General features: G+C 40.5%; 1 protein-coding gene across 3 annotated transcripts in view; it reads left to right on the forward strand.

Annotated features, from left to right (window-relative positions):
- Positions 1–5,599: 5,599 nt before the first annotated feature.
- Positions 5,600–15,776, forward strand: part of RNF8 (ring finger protein 8) — a 34,978-nt gene continuing 24,801 nt past the window's right edge. For 2 of the 3 annotated variants that reach the window (XR_010376892.1, XM_010977642.3), the window contains exons 1-2: positions 5,616–5,846; positions 13,725–13,853. Coding sequence is in view for 2 of the 3 variants with exons in the window: in XM_010977642.3 (XP_010975944.3) it covers positions 5,736–5,846; positions 13,725–13,853 (240 nt within the window). In the remaining variant the exon portion in view is untranslated. Of the gene's footprint in view, positions 5,847–13,724; positions 13,854–15,776 lie in introns of all 3 variants that reach the window. The other variant, XM_010977641.3, reaches the window with a different exon arrangement.

Below are 15,776 nucleotides of genomic sequence, written 5' to 3' on the forward strand. Positions count from 1 at the left end.
CTGCTAGTTTTTCTCTTACGGATTTGTGTAACCTGGAACCTAATACCTCCTTTTCTCAGATTCTTCTTGCCAATACCAGTAAGTATGGCAGACAAGCTTTCTGTAGGGCAAGAAGATCAGGAGGCAGCCAACATTGGCGAGTACCTGCTCTGTGAAGGATATTTTGGAAACTACAACAGCGAGGAGCGTGGTTCCTCATAGCTAACACCCATACGGCCCCTTGCCGTGTGCCAAGCACTGAGGAGAACACTTTGGGATTATTTCCTTTATCCAACAGGGGTTTTAATCAATGGAGGTTAGAAAACGGACTAGAATTTCAGTGCTGGATGAAAGCGTAGAGATACCTAGTTCAACACCCTCATTGTTCGCAGAGGAAAACCCAACCCAAGGCTAAGGAGGGGAGCATCAGAGCGAGAGCCTTCTGGCTTCCTGCACCAAACCTTGTAGAATTAAAATGTGTTCAAAGACTAGTTCTCCATTTAGGATCTTCATTAAGGTTTCAGTTTTGGTTGTTGGTTGGTTTTTCTCTTGGTAACCTTACTGTGAAATGTCTCAGGAAAGGCAATTGACTGCATTTTTCTTCTACAAAGAATAGATTGGAATGGTGGTTTCTCCACCCAGAACGTCTTCCTGGGATTCACTGGAGAATGTTTCTTGGTTTCAGTCATTAGGAGCTATATTAGGATTAAATTTAGCAAGATGCCACAGATACCAAAAATAACAGCGGCTTACACAGCATGGGGATTTACTTCTCCCTCACATAAAAGTCCAAAAGTAGGCAGCCCAGGGCTGGTGTGATGAGTCTGTTTCACAAAGTCTTCAGGAACCTGGACTCCTTCAGGTCTGAATGGTCAAGAAGGCAGCTAGCACTTCAGCTACTACATCTACGTTCCAAGCAACTGGGTGGATTAAAGAAAGGAGCCAAAAAAGAATGAAGGAAATGTGCAAGTGGTGTTTTATAGACAATTCCGGAAAGCTGCTTCATAATACCTCCTCTGAGATGACTCACAGGCCAGAGCTTAGTCCCATGGTAGGTCACACCTAGTTGCAAGAGAGGGTGGGGAATTAGTCTATTCCATGCCATATGCTTGGCTCAAAATCAGGACTCTATACAATGGAGGAAGGGGAAAACAGATCATTAGGGTTCAAGTAGCAATCTTTGCAATAAGAACTTACGAAAATAAAGACCAGATTTTCCCCTAAGCATATGGGAGTGGGTGATGGATCTGGCTGAACTTCAAGTGACTGTTCACAAGTAACCTTGGAATTTAACCTTTTTCATAAAACATGGACAGTACTTCTACGTGACAGTATTTGGACTGAGGCCATTAATTGTTCCTGCGTCTGGTAGAGAAAATAACTGACCTGGACTTACCTTCATTCAAAAATTCTGTTTTTCATATACATGGGATGTCAAGCATTTTCTGAAATATGTTTGACCATGATTAGGAAATGTGTAAAAACTTTCAAACTAATCCTGGCATAGGCTGATCTGTAATTTATCCAATCTCTCTGCAATCAAAATCTCTACAATTCTACTTAAGTCAGCCCACCTCTGTTTTTATTCATCTGTGAAGGAACAATGTCCCAGATTCCTCAAATAGTGACCTCTGCTCCTAGAGGCATGAGCCTCTTGACAGCGTTTGGCTTGTCTTAGATTGTAACTGCATGTTGCACAGCTTTGTAAATCTTCGTGATTAGAGTCATACCTCTCTCCTCAGGACTTCCAACACTCCCTTTCTGGTTGGAGACAGTTTTGAAAGCTGCCATGGACACCAAGGAGAGGATACATTAGACTCACGATGAAAAGATGAGATTCACTCAGGATCAGAGAACATAAAGCACATTATACAAAACCAGGCTCTTTGGAGCCTGTGCCAATTTGCCAGGGTAGCCACAGCTACAGCCAATTGGAGTGGCTTCTTATTTTGGCAAAGGCTGAATTAGAATTCTTGGAAGCAAGGAGAACCCCTGCTTACTGTGGTTCCGCAGGTGGTTTTGAGCTGTGGCTTCTGGGTGATGAGCGTGAAACTCCCTGCTTGAATTGACAGCTGAGGTGGGGAGTCTGGGAGCCAGACCTTGGGGACTCACCACTTCTGCTGTTGGGATACTAAGCTTGTCTCTATAGTGACCCTAACACACCTGTCCCACCTGACCCAGCTCTCCAAGAGGAAAACCCAGACCTTCTCTTCAAACCTCTGGTCTGCAAATTTTTTCTCCATGCTTTTAACGTATGTCTTTATGTTTATGTGGGTTTCATAGAGACAGGATATAGACGGGTTTTGTTCTCCAATCCAATCTGACAGTCTCTTCTTTTTAACTGATGGCATTTAGACTATTTACAAGTAATATATTTTTAAAATTTTTTATTTGTTTTTTTGGAGGCGAAGTAATTTGGTTTACTTATTTGTTTATTTTTAGAGGAGGTACTGGGGGATTGAACCTAGGACCTTGTGTATGCTTAAGCATGCATTTTACCACTTGAGCTATACCTTCCCTCTCCCATTTACAAATAATATTAATATGGTTGGATTTAGGTCTACTATTTTATTTGTTTTCTGTTTGTTCCCTTTGTTTTTTGTTCCTGTCTCTCCCCTTTCCTGTCATCTTTTGGATTATTTGAATTATTTTTAGCATTTTATTTTAATACACATATTGGCTTTTGGTTATTATCTCTCATATTTCTTAAGAGCTTGCTCTAAGGGTTACAATGTACATATCTAACTACTTACAGTTACTATTTTATCACTTCAAGTAAAATGTGGAAGCCTCATAACCATATAGTGCCTTTTACCCTTCCCCTTTTATGTTATAGTTGTTGTGTGAATCATGTTGAGATACATTGCAAATCTCACCAGATACTAAGTTTCATTCTCAATAGTTACACATATTTTAAAGAATTTAAGAGGAGACATTTACCATTTGTGTGCTTTCTTGATCCCTTAAGTTCCAAGTTTCCCTCTATTATTTCCCTTCAGCCTGAGAAACTTCCTTGAGCACTTCTCTTATAGCAAATATGCTAACAATTCTCCTAATTTTCCTTCATCTGAGAATTATCTTTATTTTGCCTTCAATCCTGAATTTATTTTCTCTGTATACAGTTTTCTTTCAGCAATTTAAAGATGCTGTCCCACTGTCTTCCTGCTTCCACAGTTTCTGTTGAGAAATCCACAGCCATTGAAATCATTGTTCTATATGTAATTAATCATTTTTCTCAGACTGCTTTTTAAAAAATTGTAGCACAGTATACATTCACATGACATAAAATTTGCCATCTTATTTTTCAAGAATACTGTTCAGTAGTGTGAAGTACATTCACATTTTTGTGCAACTGTCACCACCATCTATCTCCAGAACTCTTTTTATCTTGCAAAACTGAAACCCTGTACTAGTAATAGCTCTCTATTTCTCTCTGCCCCCACCCCCTGGCAACCACCATTCTACTTTCTGTCTCCATGAATTTGACCCCTCTAGGTACATCGTGTAAGTGGAATAATAACAGTATTGGTTTTTTGTGACAGGTGTTATTTCACTTATCATAAGGTCCTCAAGATTCATCCATGTTTTGGCATATATCAGAATTTCTTTCTTAAGGCTGAATAATATTCTATTGTATATATGTGTGTGTATATGTGTGTGTATATATATGTATATATATATGCCATATTTTGTTTTTCCATTCATCTGTCAATGGTCAGTTGGCTTGCTTCCATTTGGGGGGCTATTTTGAATAATGCTGCTATGAACATGAGTACATAAATATCTCTTTGAGACCCTGATTTCAATTCTGTGGGGTATATATCTAGAAGTGGAATTGCTGGATCATATGGTAATTCTATTTTTAATTTTCTGAGGAGCTGCCATATTGTTTCTCAGACTGTTAAGATTTTTCTCTATTTCTTTGAGTTTGATTATGTGTCTGAGTGTAGGTTGTTCTGTTTTTTGGTTTTTGGAGGTTTTGTTTTTTGTTTTTGCATTTATCCTGTTTGGGTTACGCTTAGTTTCTTGAATCTATAATTTCATGCCTTTTACCAAAGTTGGATGCGTTCAGCTACTATTTCTTCAAATATTTCTTTCTGCACCAATCTCTTACTTGTGGGACTCTAATGATAGGAATGTTGAACACGCAGTCTCTAAGACTCTTATTCATTGGGGTTTTTTTTAATCTTTTTTTCTTTCTGTTCTTCAGATTAGATACTTTCTCTTCATCTGTCTTCAAGTTCATTGACTCCTTTTCTGTGATCTCCATTCTACTCTTAAACTCAAACAGTGAATTTTTATTTCAGATATTTCAATTCTAACATTTCCATTTGATTCTGTGTATATTTTCTGTTTCTCTGCTGAGAACTTCTGTCTTTCCCTTCACTTCAAGTGTGTTTTTCCTGACTCTCTGTGACAACAAAGGCAGAAATTCTTGATCTGACAATGCCACACAGACAGAACGCTCCAGGCTGGGACTGCAACCATGGTTGGGAAAGTAGCTTCTGGAAATAGATCTGAATTGGCAACCTCCTCCACTATTTAATTTGTTACTTTGGAAAGATTACTAAAACTCTCTGTGCTTCTTTTCTCATCATCCCTAAAGTAGGAATTATAATTGTAATCGCCATCATCATATTGTTTGTGAGGAGTAAATAGAATAAGGTACATAGGATGCTTGGCCTAATACTTGGCACTTGGCCCTCAATAAATGTTAGCCATCAACTATTGTACTTTGTATGATTCACTTAGTATATGTATTTTCTCCTGACACAATTTAAGAAAATTGTTAACCAGGTATTGGAAAACTGAAAAAACAAAAGAGGGCATTAGTTTATTACCGAGATAGTCACTACAGGGAGAAGCTACCAGACTGTACTGGACAATCAAAGAAAAGAGTCTGAATTTATTCTGTTTTTTAATTAACAGCTTTATTGAGGCTAATTTGCACACCGTAAAATTCACCCATTGCAAGTGCATGCTTCGAGGACATTTTAGTAAATTTATATGGTTGTGCAATCATTACTATAATTCAGTTTTGTTTTCATTTATTCACTTTTAGTTGAAATATAGTTGTACAATATTATGTTCAGGTGTTCACCACAGTCCAGTTTTAGAACATTTCTATCACCCCCCAAAATTCCCTCAAGTCCGTCTGCATTCAACTCCTGGCTTTCACATCTAGCCCCAGATAACTATGCTTTCTGCCTCTGATAGATTTGCCAAATACAGTGTAAGTTTTTAAAAATTCACTTGTAAAAGATCATGCAAAAGAGATGCAATTTATAAAGACAATAGATTTAAAAATTATCACAAGTTAAAAGTTGTTTAAAAAGTTGGCTGTAATTTTAAAAAACATGGAAATCATCATAAAGCAAAATTTGAAAAAAAAGAGGAAAAGTGAGAAGAGCCTCGTTTAGGGCATCTTGGACTGGGTGGCGGTTCTAGAGAGAGGAATGAAGTTGCGACGGGAGAATTGGAGTGCCTCGGGCAGAGGCGCCAGACCTTGGGCGATACCACCCACACCTGCTCCCCCCTTCCCGCAGCCCTCCTCCTGCTCAGGCGCAAAGACTCCGGCTTGCCGGCCAGGGGCGGGCTTGGGGCGGAGCCCGAGCGAGAGTTCGCTCAGATCGCGAGCGCGTAGTGACTGCTTCCGCCTGTTGTGTAGGTATGGTGCCCGCGAGGAAGCGAAGAGGCGGCGGGAACCCGGGTCCGGGTCTCGCTCTGTGCTGACTGCCCCCTGGGCCGAGTGGGCTATGGGGGACCCCGGCTCCTTGGTCACGGGAGACCGCCCCGGTGGTCGGAGCTGGTGCTTGCGGCGCGTGGGGATGAGCGCCGGGTGGCTGCTGCTGGAGGATGGAAACGAGGTGAGGGGGAGGGGTCCCCTTGAGGATAGGGAAGGGGGTTGGAGGAGACCGGGGCCAGAGGAAGGCCCGGCGTCCGGGCGGGAGGGACGAATGGAAAAGAGGAGGTGGGAGAAGGAAGGGGAGAGAGCGGTGAAGGGTGGTTCTTTGGGAGGGAGAAAGTCTAGTGCGAGCGGTTGGGGATTCTGAGCTGGGAAGTGTCCGGGGGAAGTAGGGAGCGCGTAGGAGAGCGGCCTAGGCTGGAGCGGCGAGCTGGGGCCGGAGGCTGGGCTGCGTGAAGGAGCCTGGTAGAGAAGCAGAGCAAGAGGCGGCCGTAGGGGATATGAGGACTGCTGGAGTTTCGAGGGGGTAGGAGGCAACTGAGTTGATGGGTTGAGGGGTTGGGATAGCCCCTGTTAAGGTCGCACGGAGCGCAATGGTGCTCAGCCCCGGCGGCGGAACCGGGAGGCAGAGCTGCCCCAAAATCCACGAGTCGAGAACAGCCCGGGGCAAGGCAGGGGCCGGGAGGGCTGCTGAGAGCGTGAACTTTCTCAACTTTATTTTGAAAACGATGAAACGATTGTGAGTGTGGGATCATGTCCCTTAAAATACTCAAACTTTAATGTAAAGATGTCTCCTTCCTTTCTAACTTTTGGGGGAGAATTGACGCCTTGTTGGTTTGGGTCACAATTATCTTGAGTCTCGGTACTGCCAATCAGCACCCCCTGAGATGGGTTGGGGTATGCGGTCGTAAACGCAAAACAAAAATTTTAAAAAGGACAGGTGAGGCTCGGTTTCTGTTGGAGGCCACTAAAACTGGGGTAGTGATTCTAGACAGGGTGATGGAAGAGAGAGGGGGAGAGAGAGAGAGTGCAGTCAGCTTGAGGATGAGGGCTAGATCAGAGGCCAGCTTGTGGTGACTGGGAACCGTTTGGGTTTTGGAAAGGATTTGTGTGAAAGATAAGTGTTTTGATTATTATGTATGTTTAACTATATTTTCCCTATGAGTTACAGTCTCAATTCAGTCGCCCAGGCATTCATTCGTTGCTTACATTGGCGTAGTGTGAGAGGGACAAATAATAATGACTTCTGCTCCCGAAGTGTTTATTGCTTGAATGCGGAAAGAGGATTTTATATAATGAAGCAATTTGAGACCATCCATGCAGACTGTATGATCCAGGTGCCAAGTTGTGGACTATTTAGTACTTTAAGAGCAGTGGTTCCTCAAGTCAGAGGAGGGATTCAGGTCCAGCCTTACATGTTGCTAGATTTGGGGATTTTACAGGGTTATTTGTATGCTGTGAATTGAAAAACACGAGGAAGATACTTCTGCCCCCAAATCTTTTTTCTGTGTAGGTAACACTGCCTAAAAGTCCACTTTAGGCATTCCTTCTTTTATCTTGAGCATTGACATTCCCTGCACAGCCCTTTTCAAAAGCATATACTTTTGGGAAGCTTGAACAAATGAAGATACTAACATCTGAATAATAGTAACTATACCTTATTTTGTATAGGGTTTGGGTTTTCACATACATTACTTAATCTGAGTCTGCACATGTACCACACTCTCACAAACAACCCTGTAAGGAACTTAGTGGTCATGTTAATTTTAAATAAATAAATAATTAATTAATTATATTTTTTTGATGGAGGTACTGGGGATTGAACCCAGGACCTTGTGCATCCTAAGCCTGCACTGTACTCTACCACTGAGCTATACCCTCCCCACTTCGTGGTCATGTTAATTAATTCTTTCAGATTCAGTTGCTATGGATTATTAATTCATTACTTTTGCATAGCTTGGAAGCCCTAGGAGTCTTGGGAGATGGGGCAGGCAGAAAGAATTACAGCCTCTAAAGCAAGGGCAAGAGGACTATAAAGCACTCCTACGCATGTTTTAAACTATTGGTTAATCTTGTGTGGGGCTGCATCTATGAGGAGAGAGTCATACAAACCAGACTGAATGGTGAAGACAGTGGAAGGAGTGGCTTGCCTTGGAGGCCTGTATGGAGGAGAGGTCTGCCTTGGTCTGCTTGACTACAAGGTTGGGTCTTAGGAAGTAGTTGGAGCATAGCCTGCTTTGTATGTGAGGAGAGGCTTGAGTTAAGCCAAGAGAGGAAGTCTTGCTTATTGTAATGGTCCCCAAGCCATAGCACAGGCTGGTGTGCAAAAGATTTTAGGAGGTATGCCAATATCATTTAGTTAACAGCAGTAGAGTAAGTCGGTTTCTTGCCTTCCCAGTTCCCCTCAAAGTCTCATATAATAATAAAACAGAGTTCCTCTCATTTCACTGAAGGGAATACTGTAGTAAACTGTCTGCCTGAATGGCTGTCTTTAAAATTCTTAAACCAATCCTGGGAGTTTCGTTAGAAAAACTAATTAGATAGAGATTTATTGCACTTCATCTAGTCCCCAGGCCCAAGAAATATCTAGGCCTTTGGGGGAAACCATAGTATCTTCATTTGTTTCCTTTTCTTCTCTTGTATTTGGTTTTCATGAAGCTCTCTGCCCTAAGAGGGTTGGGAAAAGGGAAAGGATGGTTCTTAAGGATTTCTTGGTCATCATGGAAACAGTATGAGTCATGCCCAGGAAGAAAGCATTAGTGAAAGTGGTTAAAGACACCCAAGATGATCTTGTAGACCAGTAATGTCAGTAAGCTCAAAGGCTTACAAAACTTGTAAATGACAACAACCCCCAACCATGAGTTGGCAGTTTGTTGGCATTCAGTTCCCATGCAAAATTTAGTTTTATGCAATGAATGGTGCTGGGATATTCAGATAAGCTCATACAGACTCTAACCATGGTGTAGGTGAAGTATCAGTAGTATCACAGTAAATTCTAGGACCAGACAGTGAAGGGAAGGACAAAAAAAAATAGTGTTTTCTTCTTTTTCTGGATTCAGAGTTCATAGGAGGCAATTTCAGAAAAGATGCTCATTTCCTTTTTTGTACTACTTTCTCCAGGCTACCCATGATGGCAATCTGATTGTCTCTCAAGTATTAAAATGGGATATTGATCACTCATATGTGGAATCTTAAAAAAAAAAAAGAGAGAGAGAGAGAGAGAAAAGAGGACACTAATGAACTCATCTACAAAACAGAAACAGACCCACATAGTAAACAATCTAATGGTTATGGGGGGAAAGGGGGTGGGAAGGGATAAATTTGGGTGTTTGAGATTTGCAAATGTTAACTACTATATATAAAAATAGATAATAAACAAATTTCTTCTGTATAGCACAGGGAACCAAGTTCAGTATCTTCCAATAACCTTTAATGAAAGAGTATGAAAACAAATATGTGTGTGTATGTGTATGCATGACTGGGACATTATGCTGTCCACTAGAAACTGACACATTGTAGCTGACTATACTTCAATTTGAAAAAAAGAAAAAAAATTTTTAATTGAATACTGAATACTTTCTTTATCAGAAATAAGGCTACCTAAATGGAAGTTCTTACTGAATATGGGTGACAGATAAATCCTTAAACATTCCACTTAAAAATTAAAAAAAAAAAAGTTTTTTAATTGAAAGATAATTGATTCACAGTGACATACTAGTTTCAGGTATGCAGCAAAGTGATTCAGTTATCTATATCTATATATATATTCTTTTTGTGATTCTTTTCCGTATTGGGTTATTACAAGATATTGACTATAGTTCCCTGTGCTATACAGTAGGTCCTTGTTCTTTAACTATTTTATATGTAGTAGTATGTATCTGTTAATCCCAAACTCCTAATTTTTCCCTCCCTCCTTCCCCATTGGTAGTCATAAGATTGTTTTCTACGTCTGTGAGTCTCTTTCTGTTTTGTAAATAAGTTCATTTAAATCATTTTTTAAGATTACACAAATAAGTAATATCATATATTTGTCTTTCTGTGTCTGACTTACTTTACTTAGTATGATAGTCCCTCGTTCCATCCACATTGCTACAGGTGGCATTATGTCACTCTTTTTATGGCTGAGTAATATTCCATTATAGATTTTATATGTATTTATAAACACACGCACACCATGTCTTCTTTATCCATTCATCTGTCAGTGGACACCTAGGTTGCTTCCATGTCTTGCTTATTGTAAATAGTGCTGTTATGAACTTTGGGATGTGTGTATCTTTTCGAATTAGAGTTTTTATTTTTGGGGGTATTTGCCCAGGAGTGGGATTGGTAGATCATGTGGTAACTCTATTTTTAGTTTTTTAAGGAACTTCCATACTGTTCTCCATAGTGGCTGTGACAATTTACATTCCCACCAATAATGCAGGAGGGTTCCCCTTTCTCCACACCCTCTCCAGTATTTATTATTTGTAGACTTTTTGATGATGACCATTCTGACCAATGTGAGGTGGTACCTCACTGTAGTTTTGATTTGCATTTATTTAATAATTAGAGCTGTTGAGCATCTTTTCATGTGCCTGTTGGCCATCTCTGTGTCTTTGGAGAAATGTCTATTTAGGTCTTATACCCATTTTTTGATTTGGTTGGTTGTTGTTTTGAAATTGAGTTGTATGAGCTGTTTGTATATTTTGGAAATTAAGCCCTTGTTCACATTGTTTGCAAATGTTTTCTCCCAGTCCTTTGCTGTGCAAAAGCCTATAAATTGGATTAGGTCCTGTTTGTTTATTTTTGCTTTTCTTTCTTTTGCCTTGGGAGGCTGACCTAGGAAAACATTGCTACAATTTATGTAAAAATGTTTTGCCTAATTTTCTTCTAGGAGTTTTATGGTATCATATCTCATATTTAGGTCTTTAAATCATTTTGAGTTTATTTTTGTTATTTTTAAAAATTTTTTAAATTTTTAAATTTTTATATTTTAAAGTTTTTTTCAGAGGGAAGATAATTATGTTTATTTATTTATTTTAATGGCAGTACTGGGAATTGAACCCAGGTTCTCGTGCATGCTAAGCATGTGCTCTACCACTGAGCTATACCCCCCCAACTTGAGTTTATTTTTGTATATTATGTGAGGGAGTATTCTAACTTCATTGATTTACATGCAGCTGTCCAGCTTTCTCAGCACCATTTGCTAAAGAGACTGTTTTTTCTCCATTGTATATTCTTGCCTCCTTTGTCAAAGATTAATTGACCATAGGTGTGTGGGTTCATTTGTGGGCTCTCTATTCTGTTCCATTCATCCATATGTCTGTTTTTGTGCCAATACCAGACTATTTTGATTACTGTAGCTTTGTAGTATTGTCTGAAGCGTTGAAGAGTTAATGCTTCCAGCTTTGTTCTTTTTCCTCAGGTTTGATTTGGCAATCCTGGGTCTTTTGTGGTTCCATATACATTTTTAGGATCATTTGTTCTAGTTCTGTGAAAAATGTCTTGGGTAATTTGATAGCAATCACATTAAGTCTGAACATTCCATTTTTAAAGGGTATATGTATTAATTCAGAGGAACTTCTATAATTGATGGAACTTCTGCCAAACTGTCAAAGCATTGAAACTTCAGACTCAGGGTTTTGGTGGAGGTGGTCACCACAACATTTTAAAGGAGAGTAAGTGAGATTGTAAGGTTCCTGTGTGCTGCTACGTGGTTTCCAGAGAAAATGGTAATAACCCATTTTCCAACTTCTAACCTAAAAAAAAAACAACCCATCCTAGAATCTGGGAGGACTCGTAAGTACGGTATCTTTATTCTTTCATTTATTCACAGATGTCTACTGAGCAGAAAGAGGCTCAGAGGAGTAGAAATATGGTGGTACACAAGAAAAATAAGGACCCTGCTCATGAAATTTGTATTCTAAAGATAAATTTAGAAGAATAAATAAATGAAAATGACAAAAATAAACTAGTAAGATAATTTTGGATTGTGGTAAATGCATGCTAATAATGTGAAGGAATGCAATGGGGAGGGAGCAGGCAGCAACTTTAGATCAGGTAATCGGAGTAGGCCTCTGAGGAGCTGAGCCTTGAAAGATGGAAGGAGCCCATGCAAATGTCTGAGAGAAGAATGTTCTACCAGAGGGAACAGGTGGAAATACCCTCAGGTAGTAGTGAGTGTTTCTGATCATGATGTGAGATAAGACTAAAGAGGTAGAGGGGGTTAGGGCACTGAGGACTTCAGAGTTTGTGGAAGGAAGTTGGATTATTAGAGAATTTCAAGAAGGGAAATGATCTGGTTTAAAGTTTTTATATTACCACCTCAGCTACTGTGTGAAGTATAAGGGGCTAGCACAGAAGCAAAAACAGCATAACTGGAGGAGGCATTGTTGTTTGGATTAAGGTAGTGGCCATTGAGAGAGAGAAGTGAATAGATTTAGGACATATTTGAACTATAGCCAGTAGATTTTGCTGATGATTTGAATGTGGGGTTGAGGGACATAGAGTGAATCAAAGATGTTTCCTAGGTTTTGAGCGAAGCAGTAGGTTGGATGGTAGTGCCAGTTAGTGAGGTGAGAGTCTGGGGGGAGGCATAGATGGGGGCAAAGAGTCATGGTGGTTTTTGACAGACTGAGGAGGACAGGCATGATTCTGAAAGCTTTTCAAGAGGAACGAAAAGGGCATTTTGTTTCAAGGGGAACCATTCGGCTTAATGTTCCCAGGTAAGATTGGGTTATGGGTCATTATAGGAGTGGCTTGTGCACCAAGAAGAATAAACAGGGAATTCTACAATCTGGATCCCAGAAGAATTTCACTTCCTTCCTTGACAGAGTTATTATGAACTAGACTTGTCCATTAGGAAGATATGATAGATGTGAATTGCAGCTTCTTTGCAACCTTCTCCAGAGGCTCTCATGCTGTCCTTGTGGATAAGATGGACAGTATGGACTTTTTCATCTTTTGGTTGCATTATAACTCATTGAAGTTGTACCCAGATTGTGTGGTAGAATGTTTGCTAGGCTTTTCTGACAACTTTGCCTTTGGCTACATCCTGCTTTAGTCTTTTTATCTGTGTCTTGGAAGGTACAGAGGGCATCATATCAGTTTGGTGGGTGACTCAAAGCTGGGAGGGATATTGAGTATGTCTGATGGAGTTTAAAAATTCAGAAAGGTCTTGACAAGCTCATGACAGGCTGAACTAACAAGATGAAATTTAACAGGAATCAATGTAAGTTTCTGCACTTGAATCCAAATTTACCAACTAGTCAAGTACAGGAAAGAAGGGACATGACTTAGCATAGGAAATTCTGAGGGGAAGGTTAGACCAAGAAATTTAATCATTCCTAAGCCTAAGGATACATTGGCAATGCGATAGATCTGCTATGAAAGCTGATGCAATTTATATGCTCCAGTGATACTGTCTAGAACTGGGAAGAACTTGCATTTGACTGTGTAATAAAAATTAAATTTATGTTTCTTAAAACGGCATCCAGGAATGAAAATAAACCAGGAGTCTCTTCACAAACCCATCAGGATGGCAGAAAGACTCAAACCTATGCTATGGAGTTAGGTTGAAGTAACTGGGAACATAAGGCCAAGAGAAGGGAAGATTTGGTAGAGACTTTATAGCTGTCATGTGAAAGGGGGTTGGAGATTTTTCTGTTGGTGCCCAGGGCAGGATCAGTGCCAATAGATGGAATTTATAGCTAGAAAGATGTCAAGTCAGAGCCATTAAAAAAATTTTATAAAAGCTGTAGTTTTTGGCAGTGTTTAAGACTAGTTGATGGGCATGTTTAGAAAGAATTCCTCCATCCTGTGGGTGGCTGTACTAGGTGACCTTTCAGGGTCCTACCAACCCTGACATTCCGTGATTAACTCTGTTCAGCTGTCTCTTCTTGTCACAACTTTTTGCCTTTTTCTACCTAGGAAGAGATAGCTGATGATCTGTTTGGGTTTCACGAGAGTCTGGTTTCGTAAGTCAGGACTTGTGGACACTGCTGGTTGACAAGATTGTAAAGGACATCCCTTTTCAGTACAGTAGCTGATTGTGTCTCTTACATTGTTGTTGTCTTCCTAGGTGACTGTAGGGCGAGGATTTGGTGTCACATACCAGTTGGTATCAAAAATCTGCCCTCTGATGATTTCCCGAAACCACTGTGTTTTGAAGCAGAATGCCGAGGGCCAGTGGACGATTATGGACAACAAGGTACAGGAATCCACAGAAGCCTAGTGATTTTTATTGAATTTTTGTTTATTTTTAAGTTCTTTTTTTTTTGCGTAGATAAATACATGGTATAAAACTAAAAGATTAAAAAATAATATGTTTTTCCTAGCTACCCACTGTCTTCCCCGGAGACAACCGCTTCTCTATGCTACCAGTGATTAGGTTATGCCAAAGTAAGTTCTAATGACTTGAATTGAAGTTAGTTACTTTGAAGGGAACACTTGAATTGGGTCAGTAGGTCCTGTTCCAGAAACTAGACTAAGTTACTTGGAGACCTGGTCTCTTGTGAGTCAAAGGTCCAGAGACCTTGGGAATCTGACAAAGGTGCTGGAGTACACCTGTGATTCAGGGCACAGGGAGGAGGGAAGGATCGAGCTGACTGCACTTAGCTCCTTCCCTTCCCCGCTCCTTTCAGTCAAAGTAAACCCCTCCCCTCACTTTTAACCTGTTTCACATATTGGTGCTTTAAGGAAGATTTCCTTTGAGTATAAGGGTTTTCCTGCTTGGAACAACTTTGAAAACCACAGATCTAGTGTGAAGAGTAAAGGAGGTGAAATAGTATATAAAGACCAGCAATTAGGAAGTACCTAAAGTGCAGCCTTACAAACACTCAGGGTTACAGTGAAAATGCAGATTATGAGGTGAGAGACATTCTAATGTAAACAGTTCAGGATTGGGAAGAGTGAGATGTCTTTAGACGCCATTTTGCAGTGCTCTGGTTGGAAGGATTTTAAGGATACCTGTTAGAAGGAAAGGTATTAAAATGGTTCTGAGACCAATTCCAATGTGTGGGGGGTGGGATGTGGGTTCACACACACACTGCAAACAAGGCACACACCAGCTGGATGTCCTACAATTCAGCTCAGTTCTGGCACTACCTACCCAGAGATGGCATCAGATTCCACAGATTAAGGGCTCAGTCTCATGAGACTGTCCTCCACTTTAGATGCCAATCACAAGCCCTGTGTTAACACCTGTGCTTCTAATCAACCAGCTACAGATTGGAGGTTCCAAGGACCTTTTCTTTGAACTTCAGGTGCCAGTCACAAGTCCAGGTTATTACTTGTGCTTTTGACTGACTGGCTATAAATCAGAGGTTCCCATGAGGGCTTCCCTCTTTGGATTCAGTTAATTAGCTACAGTGATTAACAATTTAGGAATGCATTTACTATTTTACTATAAAAGGATATGGTAAGTGAACGTCCAGATGGAAGAGATGCATAGAGCAAAATGTGTGGGAAGGGGCATGGAGTTTCCATGTGCTGGCCGGATGTCCCACTCTTCTAGCTCCTGCAAGGGTTCATCAACCAGGAAGCTCTCTGAAACCCACCCTTTTGGGTGTTTATAGAGGCTTTGTTATATTCGCATGATTGATTGAATCACTAGCCGTTGGTGATCAATTCAACCTACAGCTCTTCTCCCCTCCCAGGAAGTTGAGGGGTGGGACTGAAAGTTCCAACCCTCCAGTCACAGGGTTGGTTCCTCTGGCAGCCAGCCCCCATAGATGACCCAGGGGCATTCCAAAAGTCACCTCATTAACATAGCAAAAGATACCTTATAGCTCTCTCACCACTGAGGAAATTTCAAGAGTTTTAGAAGCTCTGTGCTAGAAATGGGGATGAATACCAAATATGTATATTCTTATTATAATTCACAGTATCACAGGTATCCTGCAGGCCTGCCTGGCAGCCTCATTTTGCATGCATAAACTGCTAGATTTAAGCTGTTGGAGAAAGTACCTTCCTGCACTAGGATTAAGTTGAGTTGGCATGGTATTGAAGGAGAGAGCATAAATGCTAAGTAAATTGGTTCAGCACTCTTGGCAAGGCACTATGAGCAGAACAGAAGTTGACACCAAAAAAGGGAACCTTAGAGATGATCTAGTTTAACCCCTTCTATGGACAG

The sequence above is a fragment of the Camelus dromedarius genome, chromosome 19, assembly GCF_036321535.1.
Source record: "Camelus dromedarius isolate mCamDro1 chromosome 19, mCamDro1.pat, whole genome shotgun sequence".
Classification (NCBI taxonomy): Eukaryota; Metazoa; Chordata; class Mammalia; order Artiodactyla; family Camelidae; genus Camelus; species Camelus dromedarius.